The sequence below is a fragment of the Pseudonaja textilis genome, chromosome 1 (genome assembly GCF_049901715.1).
Source record: "Pseudonaja textilis isolate UNSWEBS1 chromosome 1, rPseTex1.2, whole genome shotgun sequence".
Taxonomy (NCBI): domain Eukaryota; kingdom Metazoa; phylum Chordata; class Lepidosauria; order Squamata; family Elapidae; genus Pseudonaja; species Pseudonaja textilis.
This window is the reverse complement of record NC_141990.1, coordinates 1,602,433-1,621,223: the sequence shown is the minus strand read 5'-3', so window position 1 is coordinate 1,621,223 and position 18,791 is coordinate 1,602,433. Positions and strand designations below refer to the sequence as shown.

Genomic DNA, 18,791 nt, shown 5'->3' with positions numbered 1-18,791 from the left:
AGAAAGAAAAAAAGGAAGAAAGAATAAAGGAGTGAGGAGAGAGGGAAAGAAAGGGAAAAGGAAAGAAGAGAGAAAGAAAGAAAAGAAAGAAGTGAAGTGGGAGGGAGAGAGGGAAGAAAAGAAGGGAGAGAAAGGAGAGAGAGACAAAAGGAAGGAAGGAAGGAAGGAACGATGTCAGGAAAGGCAATTGGTAGGCGATGGTCAGACTAAGAAGGAAGGGAGGGAGAGAGGCAGGGGAGAAGGAAGGAAGGAAGGGAAGGAAGAATAAAGAAGTAGGGAGTGAGAGAAGGAAGAAGGGGAACGAGAAAAGAGAGAGAAAGAAAGGAAGAAGTGAGGTAGGAGGGGAGAAAGAGAGAGAGAAAGACTGAAGGAAGGAAGGAAGAAAAAAGAAAGAATAAAGGAGTGAGGAATGAGAGAAGGAAGAAGGGGAAAGAAAAAGAGAAAGGAAGGAAGAAGTGAGGTGGGAGGGAAGGAAGGAAGGGAAAGGGGGAAGGGAGGAAGGAAAGCAGAATAACAGAGTTGGAAGGGACCTCGGAGGTCTTCTAGTCCAGCCCCCCTGCTCAAGCAGGCCACCCTAGACCATTCCAGACAAATGGCTGTCCAGTCTCTTCTTAAAAACCACCAGTGGGAAGGAAGGAAGGAAGGAAGGAAGGAAGGATGGAAGGAAGGAAGGAAGGTGAGAGGGGAGGGAGGGAGGAGGAAGGAAGGAAGGAAGGAAGGAAGGAAGGAAGGTGAGAGGGAGGGAGGGAGGAAGGAAAGAAGGAAGGAAGGAAGGAAGGAAGGAAGGTGAGAGGAAGGGAGGGAGGGAGGAAGGAAGGAAAGGAAGGAAGGAAGGAAGAAGGGAGGGAGGATGGAAGGAAGGGAAGGAAGGAAGGAAGGAAGGAAGGAAGGAAGGGTGAGAGGAAGGAAGGAAGGAAGGAAGGAAGGAGAGAAGAAAGAAGGAAGGAAGGAAGGAAGGTGAGAGGGAGGGAGGGAGGAAGGAAAGAAGGAAGGAAGGAAGGAAGGAAGGTGAGAGGAGAGGAGGGAGGGAGGAAAGAAGGAAGGAAGGAAGGAAGGAAGGAAGGAAGGAAAGGTGAGAGGAAGGGAGGGAGGGAGGGAGGAAGGAAAGGAAGGAAGGAAGGAAAGAAGGGAGGGAGGATGGAAGGAAGGAAGGAAGGAAGGAAGGAAGGAAGGAAGGAAGGAAGGGTGAGAGGAAGGAAGGAAGGAAGGAGAGAAGAAAGAAGAAGGAAGGAAGGAAGGAAGGAAGGAAGGAAAGCTGTTTTTGCGACCTGGAGAGCCAGGCAGGACGTCACCCTCTCAGGGCCGGGTGAGGGTGGTCATCATGGCGGAAGAGGGGTGGGAGGGGTTCCCCCTTCCGCAAGGGGGCCACGGCTAACCTTGCCCCCTTCTCTCCCCTCCCCCAAGGCTTCGCGGGACCTGGGCCAGATCAACGACCTCCAGTCGCAACTGGAAGACGCCCAGAAGGAGAAGCAAGAACTGCAGGAGAAGGTAACGCCTCGAACCCAGGGCCGTGGGGGGGTTGGGGTGGGGTGCAGCCTTTCTGGAGCCCCTCTGAGAGACCCCGCCCTCCCCCTGCCCCTCCCCCTCCCCGCAGCTGCAAGGCCTCCAGAGCCAGTTGGAGTTTTTGGAGCAGAGCACGGTGGAGAAGTCCGTCGTCAGCCGGCAGGAGGCCAAGATCCGCGAGCTGGAGACCCGGCTGGAGTTCGAGAGGACCCAAGTGAAGCGCCTGGAGGTGAGCGGAAGCCCCTCCCCCAAAAAGGGGAAAAACCCTCGGCGGATCCGCAGAGGTTGGGAGGGACCTCGGGGGGTCATCTAGTCCAACCCCCACACCCAAGCAGGAGACCCGACACCGTTTCCTGACCGATGCCCGGTCCAGTCTCTTCTTGGAAACTTCCAGGGATGAAGCTCCCACAATAGCAGAACAGAGGGTTAAACAGAGGTTGGAAGGGACCTTGCGGGGTCATCTAGTCCAACCCTCAAGCAGGAAAAAAAACCCCACGGCATTTCGGACTGATGGCCAGTCCATTTCTTCTTGGAAGCTTCCAGGGATGAAGCTCCCACAATAGCAGAACAGAGATAGCAGGTTAAACAGAGGTTGGAAGGGACCTCGGGGGTCATCTAGTCCAACCCCCTGCCCGTGCAGGAGACCCGACACCGTTCCTGACCGATGCCCGGTCCAGTCTCTTCTTGGAAGCTTCCAGGGATGATGACGCTCCCACCACTTCTGAATAACAGAATAATAGCAAATTAACAGAGATTGGAAGGGACCTTGGAGGTCATCTAGTCCAACCCCCTACCCATGCAGGAGATCCGACACTATTTCCTGTCCGATGCCCAGTCCAATCTCTTATTGAAGGCCTCCAGGGATGAAGCTCCCACAAGAGCAGAACAGAGATAGCAGGTTAAACAGAGGTCGGAAGGGACCTTGGGGGGTCATCTAGTCCAGCCCTCAACCAGGAGACACCCCCCACGGCATTTCTGACAGATGGCCAGTCCAGTTTCTTCTTGGAAACTTCCAGCCGTGAAGCCCCCCACCACCACCACCACTTTAATTAATTCAGAATAGAGTTGGAAGGGACCTTGAAGGTCATCTAGTCCAACCCCCCCCACACACACACACAATCAAGAAATCCCACACCATTTCCGAAAGATTGGCAGTCCAGTCTCTTTTCTTGAAAGCCTCCAGGGATGATGACACTCCCACAACTTCTGAATAACAGAATAATAACAGATTAAAAGAGATTGGAAGGGACCTTGGAGATCATCTAGTCCAACCCCCCACCCATGCAGGAGATCATACACCATTCCTGACCAATGCCCAGTCCAATCTCTTCTTGAAGGCCTCCAGGATGATGACACTCCCACAACTTCCGAATAACAGAATAATAACAGATTAACAGAGGTTGGAAGGGACCTTGGAGGTCATCTAGTCCAACCCCCTTCCCAAGCAGGGAGACGCTACGCCATTTCTGACAGATGGCAGCCCGGTCTCTTCTTAAAAATTTCCAGTAATGAAGCTCCCACAACTTCTGAATAACAGAATAATAACAGATAATCAGAGGTTGGAAGGGACCTTGAGGTCATCTAGCCCAACCCCCCCCGCCCGCCCAAGCAGAAGCCCCTAACCATTTCTGACAGATGGCAGTCCAGTCTCTTCCTGAGAGCCTCCAGGGATGAGGCATCTCATCACGGGAGGTTAAGCCCTTCTCTGTCTTCTGACGAGCCACTCTTTTGAAAGACAGAGACTCCTTGACTTACGACCATCCCTTTAGTGACCGTGGAAGTTACAACCATGCTGAAAACTGTGATGTACCCTGGGGGAAGCGCCTACGGCTTCCGTGGCCATCCCCACCGCAAAATGGATCAAAATTCGGATAGCTTCGGCGATTGACTTGCATTTACGGGCGGTCACAGCGTCCTGGTGAGGGGTCCCCCTTTTGGTGACCTTCTGACCTGCCCGTTAAATGGGGTGGATGGGTGTGGAATGTATATCCGTTGAATGACGGCAGCGATTCGCTTAACGACTGTGGCCAGGAAGGTCGTTCAAAAAAAAACAACAAACCCCAGGACGCCACTCGCTGAACAACCGTCTTGCTTAGCAACGGAAACTCAGGGCTTGGCTTGTATTTACGACGGCCCTGGCAGGGATTTTTTTTCACATGATCATCACGATTGGTGACCCTTCCCGGACGGCTTCTGACAAGCAGAGTCAGTGGGGGAAGCCAGATTCGTTTAAGGACTGTGTGATTCACTTAGCAACCACATGCTTCACTTAACAACCATGGCGATTTGCTTAACGGCGGCCAAAGGGATCACGAAATGAGGCGCGACTCACCTCAACAGGCCAGGGAAAGGTCGGTCTCTGTCGTAAGTCGAGGACTAGCTGTAATTCTGGCTTCCCGTCGCCTCTTTTCACTCTGCCCCCCTTTCCTCTTTCTCCGCCATGCTTGGCTCGGCCCTTCCTCCTTCCCCCTCCTCCCCCGCGCCCCCTTCTCCCCTGGCCCCCCAGGCGGGTGATAAATATTCAGGGGAGGCACTGGGAGCCCCCCACTGCAGCGCCGCCAACGGAAAGAATCTATTTTTCTCCTTACATTACATGCTGTAATTACTTCACACCAAGTTAAATCTATTTTCCAATTCACCAGGGCGCCCCCGTTGGTTCTGCCTGGCGAAGAAAGGCCCCCCCTCTTCTTCCTTCCTTCCTTCCTTTTTCTTTCTTTCTCTCTCTCCCTCCCTCCCTCCCTTTCTCTCTCTGTTCCTCTTTCTCTTTTTCTCTCTCTTTCTTTCTCTCTCTCTCTTTCTCTCCCTCTCTTTCTCTTCCTCTCTTCCTCTCTCTTTCTCTCCCTCCCTCCCTCCCTTTCTCTCTCTGTTCCTCTCCCTCTTTTTTGCTTTCTCTTTTCTCTTTCTTTCTCTCTCTCTCCCCCTCTCTCTTTCTCTTCCTCTCTTCTCTTCCTCTCTTTCTTTCTCTCCCTCCCTCCCCTCCCTTTCTCTCTCTGCTCCTCTCCCTCTTTTTCGCTCTTTCTCTCTCTCTCTCTTCCCCTCTCTCTTTCTCTTCCTCTCTTTTTCTCCCTCTCTTTCTCTTTCTTTCTCCTCTTTCTCTTTCCTCTCTCTTTCTTTCTCTCCCTCCCTTTCTCCCTCCCTTTCTTTCTCTCTCTCCCTCCTCTCTCTTTCTCTTCCTCTTTCTCTTCCTCTCTTTCTCTTCCTCCTCCTCTTTCTCTCTTCCTCTTTCTTTTCTCTCCCCTCCCTTTCTCTCTCTGCTCCTCTCCCTCTTTTTCACTCTTTCTCTCTCTCTCCCCCCTCTCTCTTTCTCTTCCTCTCTTTCTCTCCCTCTCTTTCTCTCTCTTTCTCTTCTTTTCTCCTCTTTCTCTTTTCCTCTCTCTTTCTTTCTCTCCCTCCCTTTCTCCCTCCTTTTCTTTCTCTCTCTCTCTCTCTCTCCCTCTTTCTCTTCCTTTCTCTCCCTCTCTTTTTCTCTGTTCCTCTCCCTTCTCTCTTTCTCCTTCTCTCCTCTTTCTCTCCCTCTTTGTCTCTCTCTCTCTCTCTTTGTCTCTTTCTCTCTCCCCCTCTCTCTTTCTCTTCCTCTCTCTCTCTCTCTTTCTCTCTCTTTCTCTTCCTTTCTCCTCTCCCTCTTTCTTCTCTCTTTCTCTCTCTCTCTCTCTCCCCCTCTCTCTTTCTCTTCCTCTCTTTCTCTCCCTCTCTTTCTCTCTTCCTTTCTGTCTCTCCCTCTTTCTCTTCCTCTCTCTCCCTCTCTTTGTTCCTCTCCCTCTCTGTCTTTTCTCCCTCTCTCTCCTCTCTCTCTCCCCCTCTCTTTCTTTCCAGGGCCCTGAGTCTGCAGATGCCCTCCCTGCTCCCTTTCCTCCCCCCCCTTCCCTCCAGCCAGTCCTCCCCCCCCTCCCCCCCTCATGTAAATTCATAGGGCTGGCTCCGTTTGTTCCATTATCTCTCTCGGCAGAGAGCGAGGGGGCCGACCGGGCATCGCAAGCCCCCTCCCCATAATTGCCGCTGTCTTCTCCCATTATGCACGGCCGATGAATAGGGAGGCCCAGCCCCGTGGCTTCTTCCTCTCCCGGTTTCCCCACCTGCCACGGTGGCTGGCTCGCTCGCCGGGATGGAGTGGGATTGCCTCTCTCCCCCCAGCCCCACCCCCCCGCCCCCCACCCCCGAAGGGAACCTGGCTGCAGCGGTGGCTGAGGGTTGTCGGAGTGGATGTTGGAAGGGGAATCTCCTTTGCCCCACAACCCACAGGGAGAGGCCTTGGGCAGGAGTTGGGGTTAGCTTCGAGTCCTTGCTAAAGACACTCTTTGTGCACATTTTTATTTATTTATTTTAATGGTTTAAATACATTTGCGAGAACACTGTGGTTCCGGGTGTTGTACGTTTCAAATCAGTCCAAAATACAGCTTACCCTTTGTTTGTCTCCCTTAATTATATTTTAAATACGCTCACGGTTTGAATCGTTCGCATCATCTCACTAATCATCCAAAATTTCATCTTAATCTCTAGTTATCCCTTAATAAATCCCCTGTCCGTGATTACGTTTGCCTTCATTGCGTATATTTATGTTTTCTGTGGGGTTCCTGCCCTTTGATTTCTCGTTTTTACACAAACACATCTCTTTTAGCCAATATTATCAGACTTATAGCAATATATCCTCATTAGAATAGAATATAGAATAGAATAGAATAGAATAGAATAGAATAGAATAGAATAGAATAGAATAGAGACTAGAGAAGAGAAGAGAAGGAAGAAGAATAGAATAGAATAGAGAATAGAATAGAAAGAAGGAAATAGAATAGAATAGAATATAGAATAGAATAGAATAGAATAGAATAGAATAGAATAGAATAGAATAGAATAGAACAGAACAGAACAGAACAGAATAGAATAGAATAGAATAGGAATAGAATAGAATAGAATCAGGAAAGAATAGAACAGAATAGAATAGAATATAGAATAGAATAGAATAGAATAGAATAGAATAGAATAGGAGTGGATTAGAATATATACTAGAATAGAATATAGAATAGAATGGAATAGAATAGAATATAGAATAGAATATAGAATAGAATAGAATAGAAAATAGAATAGAATAGAATATAGAATAGAATAGAATATAGAATAGAATAGAATAGAATATAGAATAGAATATAGAACAGAATAGAAAGAATAGAATAGAATAGAATAGAGACTAGAGAAGAGAAGAGAAGAGAAAGAAGGAAGAAGAATAGAATAGAATAGAATAGAGAATAGAATAGAATAGAGAAAGAAGGAAATAGAATAGAATAGAATATAGAATAGAATAGAATATAGAATAGAATAGATATAGAATAGAATAAGAGTAGAATAGAATATAGAATAGAATAGAATAGAATAGAATATAGAATAGAATAGAAAATAGAATAGAGTGAGTAGAGTAGAATAGAATAGAATAGAATAGAGCGAATAGAATAGAATAGAATAGAATAGAATAGAATAGAAATGAGAAGGGAGGGAGGGAGGGAGATGTAGTGGTGCCGTTGTTACAATGCAGCATTTCAGGTTGACTCCGCCGCCTGCCAACAGTTCGATCCTGACCAGCGCCGGGTTGACTCGGGCTTCTGTCCTTCCGAGGTCGGTTAAAAAATAAAAAAAAAACCAGATTGTTGCTGACCCCGTAAACGGCTGTATGAAGCGTTGTGCCGCGGTTTGTGGGCCTCGGCTGGAGGTGGGCCTGGCGCTTCCCAGGCCACTCCACGCTCCACGTCTCCTCCTTCCCCCCCCCCCCCCAGAGCCTGGCCACGCGGTTGAAGGAGAACATGGAGAAGCTGACGGAAGAGCGGGACCAGCGCACGGCGGCCGAGAACCGGGAGAAGGAGCAGAACAAGCGGCTCCAGCGGCAGCTCCGGGACACCAAAGAGGAGATGGCAGAGCTGGCCAAAAAGGAGGCCGAGGCCAGCCGGAAGAAGCACGAACTGGTAAGGGGCCCAGCGTCCTTCCCGAGGGCCCACCGGGCCGGCCTTTCAGCACAGCTTCCCTTGCCCTCCTCTCTCAACCCCCTCCCTCCCCTGGCCCGGAGGTCTGGTTCAGCTCTGCTTCCAAGCCAGGACTCCGGCGGATCCGTCCGGGGAAGCCTGGTGCGAAATAGGCTGCTATGGGGTCCCTGGGGCTCTCGGAGCGGGGCGGTTTCCTTGCAGACGTTTCGTGACCCAGCTATGTGACATCATCAGTACTGGAAGGGAGGGAGGGAGGGAGGAAAGAAGTGTAGAGAGGAAGGAAGGAAGGAAGGGTAGGGAGGGAAGGAAGGAAGGAAGGAAGGAAGGAAGGAAGGAAGGAAGGAAGGAAGGAAGGAAGGAAGGAAGGAAGGAAGGAGAGGAAGATAATTGGGTCCTTGGTACTCCTTGCAGATGTTTTATGACCCAACTGAGATAACATCATCACTGCAGGCAGGCAGGCAGGCAGGCAGGCAGGCAGGCAGGCAGGCAGGAAGGAAGGAAGGAAGGAAGGAAGGAAGGAAGGAAGGAAGGAAGGAAGGAAGAGGGAAGGAAGATAGTTGGGTCCTTGGTGCTCTCTGAGCTGGATGGCTTTCTTGCAGGCGTTTCATGACCCACTAGAGAACATCATCAGGAAGGAAGGAAGGAAGTGAGGAAGGAAGGAAGGAAGGAAGGAGAGAGGAAAGAAGGAAGGAAGGAGAGAGGGAGGGAATGAAGGAAGGAAGGAAGGAAGGAAGGAAGGAAGGAAGGAAGGAAGGAGAGAGGAAAGAAGGAAGGAAGGAAGAGAGGAAGGAAGGAGAGAGGAAAGAAGGAAGGAGGGAGAGAGGAAAGAAGGAAGGAAGAGAGAGGGAGGAAGGAAAGAAGGAAGAGAGGAAGGAAGGAAGGAAGGAAGGAAGGAAGGAAGGAAGGAAGGAAGGAAGGAAGGAAGGAAGGAAGGAAGAGGGAAGGAAGATAGTTGGGTCCTTGGTGCTCTCTGAGCTGGATCGTTCCTTGCAGACATTACATGAACCAACTAGGTAACATCATCAGTACTAAAAAGAAGGAAGGAAGGAAGGAGGGAGGGAGGGAGGGAGGAAGGGAAGGAAGGAGGGAGGGAAAGAAGGAAGGAGGGAAGGAAGGAAGGAGGGAGGGAGAAAGAGAAGGAAGGAGGGAAGGAAGGAAAGAGGGAGGAAGGAAGAGAAGGAAGGGCATCTTGGTCGGTAAAGGGGACAGGAGCACAGGTGTCACTCAACTTTCCGGAGAGGATGTGCAGGGTGGGGGTCTCCAGGGGTCTCCTTGCCTTATTATTCAATAAGACAAAGGAATAATTGCACGGCGTGGCTTTCCTCGTTGTTAGCAGAGAATTTAGCCACCGTTGTTTTACATTTGGGAGGGAGAGAATTGGGAAGGAAGGAAAATAGGAAGCAAGGGAGGAAATAGGAAGGAAGAAAGGGAAGTGGGAGTGAGGGAGGAGGGAGGGAAGAAGGAAGGAAAGGAAGGGAGGATAATGGGAAGGAGGAATAGGAAGAAAGAAAGGGAAGTGGGAGGGAGGGGAGATGGAAGGGAGGGAAATAGGAAGAAAGAAAGGGAAGAAGGAAGGAAAGGAAAGAAGGATAATGGGAAGGGAGGAATAGAAGAAAGAAAGGGAAATGGGAGGGAGGGGAGAAGGGGGAAAGGGAAAAGGAATAGGAAGAGAGGGAGAGAATTGGAGAGGAAGAAAGGGAAGTGAGGGGAAGGGAACACACAAGGGAGGGAGGGAAATAGGAAGGAAGAAAGGGAAGTAAGAAGGAAATGAAGAAAAATGGGAATGGAGGAATAGGAAAAAAGAAAGGGAAGTGGGAGGAAGAAAAAGAAGTGGGAAGGAAGGAAAATGGGAAGGAAGGAAAGTAGGAAGGAGATGGAAGGAAGGGAGAAAAATGGGAAGGGAGAGAGGGCAATAGGAAGAAAGGAAGGGCGGGTGGGAAGATGGTGGAGCAATTGCACGCCTGGGGGCGAGGCCAGGGGGAAGTGGCTGACACACACACACACTCACACACACACGCCCCCACACCCTCCCCCGGCTGGGTCTGCCTGGTTCTTCGCAGGAGATGGACCTGGAGAGCCTGGAGGCCGCCAACCAGAGCCTGCAGGCGGACCTGAAGCTGGCCTTCAAGCGCATCGGGGACCTGCAGGCCGCCATCGAGGACGAGATGGACAGCGACGACAACGAGGACCTCATCAACAGGTGAGACAGCCGTGGTGGGAGGGAGGAGAGACAGACGTCCCGGGATAGGTGGACGGAGGGTGTGTGGAGGGAAGGAAGGGGGAGGGAGGGAGGGAGAGTGGACAGAGAGAAATTGGATGGATGGATGGATGGATGGATGGATGGTAGATTGAGAGAGAGATCATGGATGTATGGATAGGGAGAAATTGGATGAATGAATGATAGAGATAGGTAGGTAGGTAGGTAGAGATAGATAGATAGATAGATAGATAGATAGATAGATAGATAGATAGATAGATAGATAGATAGATAGATAGATAAGTAGGTAGATAATGCATGTATGGATAGGGAGAAATTGGATGAATGGGTGAGATAGATAGATAGATAGATAGATAGATAGATAGATAGATAGATAGATAAGTAGGTAGATAATGTATGGATGGATAGAGAGAAATTGGATGAATGGATGAGAGAGAGAGAGAGAATGGACAGTAGATAGATAAGTAGGTAGATGGATAATGGATAAATTGATGAGAGAAAGAGAGAGAAGAATGGATGAGAGAGAGAGAGAATGGATGGACAGTAGATAGGTAGGTAGGTAGATAGATAATCCATGCATGGATGGAGAGAAATTGGATGGATGGATGGCAGAGAGATAGATAGAGATGATCGATAATGGATGGAAGGATGGAGAGAGAGATTGGATGGATGGGTAGGGAAGTGAGTGGCTGGGGCTACTTGGGGCTGGGGGAGGAAGGGCATCCCCCGTGGGCTGGCTGACCAGACCCCCTCCTTGAACCCGGTCCCTCCGCGACTCCCCACTGCTGGGGTCCAAGCTCTCCCTTGGGGACCCTCTGAGGCCGGCCAGAGGTTTCGCAGCTGGTTATAAAGAGGACGGGCAAAAGCCGCCTCTGGAGATCGGGGGTCCTTTTGGCCTTTGACCTGCCACCCTTGGACGCCTCCTGCACGACCCAGGAACACCCCCATTTCCTCCCTTTGCCCCCCTGCAGGAGCTGGGAATCTCCCCCAAAAAGCTTCCTTTCCATCCAAATGGACTCCTCCTCTTCCTCCTGCTTTTCATTCTCCTTTCTCTCCCCTTTCTCTTTCTTTTCTCTTTCTTCCTTTTCCTCCTCCTCCTCTTTTTGTCTTTCTTCTCTCCTCCTTCTCCTTCTCTCCTTCTCCTTCCTTTCTCTCCTTCTCTTTCTCCTTTTACTCCTCCTTTTCCACCTCCTCTTTTTGTCTTTCTTCTCTCCTTCAGCTTTTTTCTCTCCTCTTTCTCCTTCTTCCACTCCTCCTTTTCCACCTCCTCCTCTTTTTGTCTTTCTCTCCTTCTCTCCTTCTCCTTCCTTTCTCTCCTTCTCTTTCTCCTTTTACTCCTCCTTTTCCTCCTCCTCCTCTTTTTATCTTTCTTCTCTCCTTCAGTTTTTTCTCTCCTCTTTCTCCTTCTTCCACTCCTCCTTTTCCACCTCCTCCTCTTTTTTGTCTTTCTTCTCTCCTTCAGCTTCTTTCTCTTCCTTCCTCCTCCTCCTCCTCCTCCTCCTCCTCCTCCTCCTCCTCCTCCTCCTCCTCCTCCTCCTCCTCCTCCTCCTCTGTCCAATTCTCCTTCTTGCTCCCTTACGCCCTTCCTTCCTTCCTTCCTTCCTTCCTTCCTTCCTTCCTTCCTTCCTTCCTTCCTTCCTTCCTTCCTTCCTTCCCCCTTCCTTCCAAGTGGATTACTTATTTTTTCATAAAAATGTTTCTTTGCTGTGAGTTTTATTTTGCTTTCTTTTTCCCCTCTCCTCCCCCCCCACCCCCCCCACCCCCAATTCCTTCTCCCTCAACCCAATTCTCCAGTTTGCAGGACGTGGTGTCCAAGTACCAGAAACGCAAGAATAAGCCGTAAGCAGGAATGGACTGACCCAGGTTTCCCAGTAACGCAGCCGTGTTACGCCTAACCCCAAGCATGCTGGGCGGGGGGGGAGGAGGGCAGAGCTTGAGGGGGGGGCAGTACCCCCCCCCTCCCATTGCAGCATGCCTCAACATGCATGGGTCTGACCATTCCTGCTCTAACCTTTTTTAAAGCTCTTGTCTTAGCGCGTCCTGATAACCCCGCGTTAGGGAACTAACTGAGGGTTGGACTAGATGACCTACAAGGTCCCTGCCAACTCTGATTATCTGTTAACTGGGGGTCGGAGGAAGGGAGGTCTGCTTGGGAAGAATAATGAATTTTGCGGGGTGGGATGGAAGAGGAATCTTGTTTACTGGTAATCCTTGGCTTATGACTGCAACAGAGCCGTACATTTCGGTTGTTAAGTGAGACAGTTCTTAAGCGAGTTGCGTCCCAACTTCCTTTTTTTTTTTTCCAATAAAGTTTTATTGAGTTTTAACAAAACAAATAAAACATCTTATTTGAGTACAGCATGGTTCTGGGTTATCACATTTCCACATAGACACAACTTCGTGTGCATATTCATCTTATATATTCAACTTCATATCTTATTACTCTTTTTCCAACTTCTCACTATTTCTCCCTTTACTTCTCTTAATTTTCTTTTATGGTTATCTCATTGTCTTCTTATTCAACTGTATTTCTTTTACCTCAATTTCTGTATCTTTTTATTTACTTATACTTTCGTCTGTCTTGTTTACAATTTCACATGTTCTCTTCCAACATTCTTAAAAAGCAAAATTCCCCCTATGATTACCAATCGGAGTACAACACCTTTAACTCTGATTGTTATTCTCATATGAAATCTCATTAGACATTAAATTTGTGCATTCTAAAATTATAACATTCAAATTTCTAATATATATTTTATATCATGTAAATCTCATCATTCAGACTCCGCTTGGTACTTCCCCTTGAAAATGTAAATAGAAAAATTCTAAAAACATAGCAAAAACAATATATATCTATAAGTATATATATATATATATGGTATTCAGCTTTGTTCGGGTATTTTCCCACGTCATTATAGTTGTGCTTTTAAAGTTGTAGCAACGTTTCGGCAGAATCTCATCTGCCATCAGCCTGATGATAGATAGAGATAGATGTAGATAAAGATAAAGATAGAGATAAATAGAGATAGATAGATAGATAGATAGATAGATAGATAGATAGATAGATAGATAGATAGATAGATAGATAGATAGACGAACACAATACCGAAGCCTGATGATGGCAGATGAGATTCTGCTGAAACGTTGCTACAACTTTAAAAGCACAACTATAATGACGTGGGAAAATACCCGAACAAAGCTGAAGGCCATACATGTAAGTACCTGCGAAAACAAACATTTGTAATAGTTATTCAAATTCATTCTAGTACTGGTATGAGCCTCGTAGATCTTTCATGTTTCTTTTCAATATTTATCAATCTTTGAGAACAATTGAAATGTTTCCCTCCCTTCTTGATTATTACGTTAATTGTTAATAAGCATACCATTGGATAGTCATACAGTTTTATCTTATAAATTATTCACTATTAATAAGCAAAATAATTATTCAAATTCATTCTAGTAACTGGTATAAATTTCCTTATGAATCTTTCACATTTCTTTTCAATATTTTATCAATCTTTAGAATATTATTGCATTAATTATAAATAAACATACCACTACATAACAGTACAATTTTATCTCATAGATTATTTACTTATTTCATTTCTACCTCATTGCAGTATTCTATTGTCACAATACTATCTTTTGTACCTTTGGAGAATCCTCACTTTTAACTTAATTTAGCCATCGTCTCTGTGTTTTCTAGCTGAGCAAATACCTTTAATCCTAATACGTTTCCCCTTTTTCCTTATTTCCTGTTTTTGTCCCTCATAAGTTGTTTCCTTTCTATCTTTCCCCCTTTTTCTCATCCCTTTTTTTATACCCGTCTCTCTCTAATTTTCTCTTCTGTAGTTTTCTTTTCTGCTTCTTGCTGTTATACTTCTTTTCCGGACTATTTTTCTTTTCGGCTGTTCCCTTTGATCTCAAACTTTTAACTACTTTCCCCCTTTTCCCCCCTTTTTTTTATCACACTTCGCATTATTTGATCCTTGAAAATGGCTTCTTCTTTGTCTCGCCCTTCTTCTAGCTCTTGAAGCTTTTCCTTTTCATAGTTCAGGATCTCCATTTCAAGAAATTCAAATACGAAGCCAAAGGATCTTCCTCCCTTTTCTGCGTCTTCTTTCTGTTTTTTTAAGACTCCTCTTCAATTCCTCCAGGAGCGACGGCATTTTAAGCACTTTTGAACAACCACCCGGTTGACTTTACGTAAAAACAGAAAAAGAAAAAAGAATAAAAAACAATGCCAAAAACTTTTTTTTAAAAATCACCAAATGATCCCAGACTGTTTCTTCTTGTTTCTTTCCTTTACTTTTCCTTTCTGTGGGTTCCTCTATCTTTTAATCAGATTTCAGTTACAACGAATCCTCGGGAATCTTTTCAAAGACTCTTTATTTTCCCAGGTGGCACTCCATTTTTCCATTATTCCCAGTCTCACCCTTTTGCCTCCGCTCCTTTCTCCTTTTTAGGGCTTTAAAATGACCAAGAAAAACATCTTTATTCTCCTTTTGACACTCAGATTTCAGCTTAAAGTTGCTTATTAGTGTCAAAATAGATTAACATTAATTTCCGTCCATACCATTTGTAATTGTCAATATCAAGGTTTTAAAAAAAGGGGGTTTTAACCTCCTTTTCTTCTTCGCCGCTTAGAAATCTTTCAGAAGTATCCCTCGAAGTACTTTTAGATTCAGGGTAGCTTGCTTCGATGTTCGCTGTTGTTTAGCCCGGTCTGACCTGCTTTCCTCTTCGTCTTCCTCCTGCACAATCTTCTCCAGTTGGGTTCTTCTTTGAGGTGGCCATTTCTGATCACCGCTGCAACCGCCTTCGGGGAAGGGAGTTTAGACCAGCCAAGGAGGAGAGACGCGGCTCCCCTCCACTCGGCTAGCAATCTCCCCCCTCTTCGCCACCTCTACGGGGTGGCTTCAGCCCCGAATCCAAAGGATCGGGGCGCCCCAGCGGCGAGCACAGATCGAAACCGCGCACGATCGCGGATTTCGGTCTGTCGCCTGAAGAAACCCAAACCGTCCCAAACTTCCTTGACGGATGGAATCACTGCCGATGTTAGGCACACGGGCATTAAGCGAATCCGGCTCCCCCCACCCTTGTCAGGTGGTCGCAAAATGGGGATCGCGCAACCCTGGGTACCGTCATAACTACGAGTCAGTTGGCCAGGCGTCTGAATTTTGGTCACTTGACCACAGTCTGCAACGGTCGTTGGTGCGAAACGCGGTCCTAGGTCCCTTTTCCTCCAAGAGCGTCGTAACTTTGAACGGTCGCTTAATGAATGGAGGACTAACCTCTCCTACGAAGCGGTGTTTGATCTGGGCTTAATGCTGGCGTAATCAGTGTTTGCCTTCGGGGTGCTTCATCCCTGGAGGCTTTCAAGAAGAGACTGGAATGCGATTGGTCAGAAACTGTGTAGGGTCTTCTGCTTGGGATTAGACTAAATGACCTCCAAGGTCCCTTCGAACTCTGTTAATCTGTAAGATCAGTAAGGGCCTTTTGCCTGCCAAGGTTTGCCCGTTTGAGGAGGGAGTCCCTCCACCCTCTTCACCCCTTCCCCTCACCTCCAGGCGCTTCACTTGGGTCTCCTGCTTGGGCAGGGGGCAGGGTTGGACTAGATGACCTCCAAGGTCCCTTCCAACCTCTATTAATCTGTCGTTATTCTGTGGGAGCTTCATCCCTAGAAGCTTTCAAGAAGAGCCTGGACTGCCAATCTGTCAGAAATGGTGTAGGGTCTCCTGCTTGGGCGGGGGTTGGACTAGATGACCTCCAAGTTCCCTTCCAACTTTGATTATCTGTTATCCGTTATGTCTTATGAATTTCATTGAGGGCCTCATTAGGGTTATCACTTGAGACTTTCAAGAAGAGACTGGGCTGCCATCTGTCAGAAATGGTGTAAGGTCTCCTGCTTGGGCAGGGGTTGGACTAGATGACCTCCAAGTTCCCTTCCAACTCTGTTAATCTGTAAGATCAGTAAGGGCCTTTTGCCTGCCAAGGTTTGCCCATTTGAGGAGGGAGTCCCTCCACCCTCTTCACCCCTTCCCCTCACCTCCAGGCGCTTTACTTGGGTTTCCTGCTTGGGCAGGGGGGCGGGGTCGGACTAGATGACCTCCAAGGTTCCTTTCAATCTCTGTTAATCTATTACTATACTATTATTCTGTGGGAGCTTCATTCCCCAGAAGCTTTCAAACTACCATCTGTCAGAAACTGTGTAGGGACTCCTGCTTGGGCAGGGTGTTGGACTAGATGACCTACAGGGTCCCTTCCCATCCTCGTTATTATTCTGTTATTCAGAAACCGTGGGAGCTTCATCCCTGGAGGCTTTCAAAGAAGAGAATTGACTGCCCATCTGTCAGAAAGGGTGTAGGGGGTCTCCCGCTTGGGGGTGGGGTTGGACTAGATGACCTACAAGGTCCCTTCCAACTCTGTTAATCTGTAAGATCAATAAGGGCCTTTTGCCTGCCAAAGTTTGCCCATTTGAGAAGGGAGTCCCTCCACCCTCTTCACCCCTTCCCCTCACCTCCAGGCGCTTCACTTGGGTTACCTGCTTGGGCAGGGGCAGGGTTGGACTAGATGACCTCCAAGGTTCCTTTCAATCTCTGTTAATCTATTACTATCTACTAGCTTCATCCCCCCAGAAGCTTTCAAACTACCATCTGTCAGAAACGGTGTAGGGACTCCTGCTTGGGTGGTGGGGTTAGACTAGATGACCTACAGGGTCCCTTCCCATCCTCGTTATTATTCTGTTATTCAGAAACGGTGGGAGCTTCGTCCCTGGAGGCTTTCAAAGAAGACAGTTGACTGCCCATCTGTCAGAAACGGTGTAGGGGGGTCTCCCGCTTGGGGGTGGGGTTGGACTAGATGACCTACAGGGTCCCTTCCCATCCTCGTTATTATTCTGTTATTCAGAAACGGTGGGAGCTTCATCACTGGAGGCTTTCAAAGAAGAGAGTTGACTGCCCATCTGTCAGAAAGGGTGTAGCGGGTCTCCCGCTTGGGTGGTGGGGTTGGACTAGATGACCTACAGGGTCCCTTCCCATCCTCGTTATTATTCTGTTATTCAGAAACGGTGGGAGCTTCGTCCCTGGAGGCTTTCAAAGAAGAGAGTTGACTGCCCATCCGTCAGAAACGGTGTGGGGGGTCTCCCGCTTGGGGTGGGTGGGGTTGGACTAGATGACCTACAAGGTCCCTTCCAACTCTGTTCATCTTGGCCGACTCTCCGAGGAACCCTCCCCCGATTTTTGCCCCCCCTGCAGAGATGCACCCGAGATGCAGTTCTCAACATCTCTTCGTGTTTATTTTTAATTTTTTTTCCCCTCCTTTGGACGTCTCGGCTGGTTTTCCTTTCGTGTCCCGTCTGGCTCCCGGCTAATGATCAATGTAATGAACTCTAGCAGTGATCTAGGGGGGGTTGGGGGCCTGGTTGCCACACACAATTAACGTCCCCGACTGTTTCTGTCCGCCTCCGTCCCTTCCTCGGCAGCGATTGGGATTCCGGCTTCACTAATGGCACGGCTACCCCTGGACACATAAACTGCCTTTGACGGGAGGTTTAATTCCGACAATTTAAAATCGCAGCAGCCCCCGGAGTTTGTTTATCGGGCTCTTCGGGTTTTCCTTTTCACTGTGGAAAAAAATAAAACACAGGGCGGCCCAGCGTTTATTGGCAGGCGGTGGGGAGAGAGAGAGAGAGAGAGAGAGAGAGAGAGAGGGACACAGCACTGAGAACAGAATATAGAATAGAATAGAATAGAATAGAATAGAATAGAATAGGATAGGATAGAATAGGATTCAGAAAAAATAGAATAGAATAGAGAATAAAATAGAATAGAGAATAGAATAGATTAGAACAGAATAGAATAGAATATAGAATAGGATAGGGTTCAGAAAGAAATAGAATAGAATATAGAATAGGATTCAGAAAGAAATAGAATAGAATATAGAATAAAATAGAATAGAGAATAGAATAGATTAGAACAGAATAGAATAGAACATAGAATAGAATAGGATTCAGAAAAAATAGAATAGAATAGAATATAGAATTGAATTGAATTGAATTAGAATAGAATAGGATTCAGAAAGAAATAGAATAGAATAGAGAATAGATTAGAATAGAATAGAATAGAGAATAGAATATAAAAGAATATAGAATAGAATAAAATAGAATAAAATATAGAATAGAATAGAATAGAATATAGAACAGAATAGAATATAGAATAGAATAGAGTATAGAATAGAACAGAATATAGAATAGAATAGGATTCAGAAAAAATAGAATAGAATATAGAATAAAATAGAATAGAATATAGAATAGAATATCAAAGAATATAGAATAGAATAAAATAGAATAGAATAGAATGTAGAATAGAATAGAATATAGAATAGAATAGAGCTGGAAGGGACCTTGGAGGTCATCTAGTCCAGCCTCCTGACGCCATCTCAGACACGGGACTGTCTCTGGACTCTTCCTAAAATCCTCCACTCTTGAGGGCTTCAGATTTAACGGGGAGGCTCAGAGGTGGAGGCCGCCACGCTCACCCTTTCGCGACTTTCGAACAAGCCACAGGGAAGCCAGATTCCCTTAACTAAGCCCGGCGTGGTTTGCTTAACAACCGTGGCAAGGGAGGGTCAGGAAACGGGGCTACATTCCCTTAAGCGGCGTCTCGCTGAGCGACAGAAAGGTGGCCCTCCTTTTTGGGCCGTACCCCGAGGACTAGCGAACCAGCCGCAGCGAACACACCCAAGAAGGACGTAACCCCGAGGACGTCGTAGCCACGGAGCCCTCTTTTCTGGGGTGGGGAAACCCCCCCCTCCCCAAAGCTTTCCCACTTAGCGCCCCCCCCTCGGGGAAGCCGGGAGTTATAGCCCCCCCCCATCGGAGGGAAGAAATAAACACCCCAATTTCCTTATAGATGCAGTTATTAGCGGCTCTAATCGTCGCAAAGGCGATAAAACAGCCCCGCTGTTCGCGGGGAGATTTATACGGACACGGCCCGCAACATGGAGGGACGCCCCCCCCCCGGTCCCCAATCTCACGCATAACGGCGCATCCATGCTCAGGGCGATCAATACAGCCTAGGAGCACCGGCACGTATAAATTTAGA

At 47.5% G+C, this 18,791-nt stretch overlaps 1 protein-coding gene across 1 annotated transcript in view; it reads left to right on the top strand.

The window, feature by feature from the left end:
* Positions 1 to 18,791, top strand: part of MYO18A (myosin XVIIIA) — a 181,852-nt gene that overhangs the window by 150,731 nt on the left and 12,330 nt on the right. The window contains 5 exon segments of the mRNA XM_087924151.1: positions 1,405 to 1,488; positions 1,595 to 1,732; positions 7,266 to 7,451; positions 9,530 to 9,669; positions 11,482 to 11,526. Coding sequence (XP_087780277.1) covers positions 1,405 to 1,488; positions 1,595 to 1,732; positions 7,266 to 7,451; positions 9,530 to 9,669; positions 11,482 to 11,526 — 593 coding nt within the window.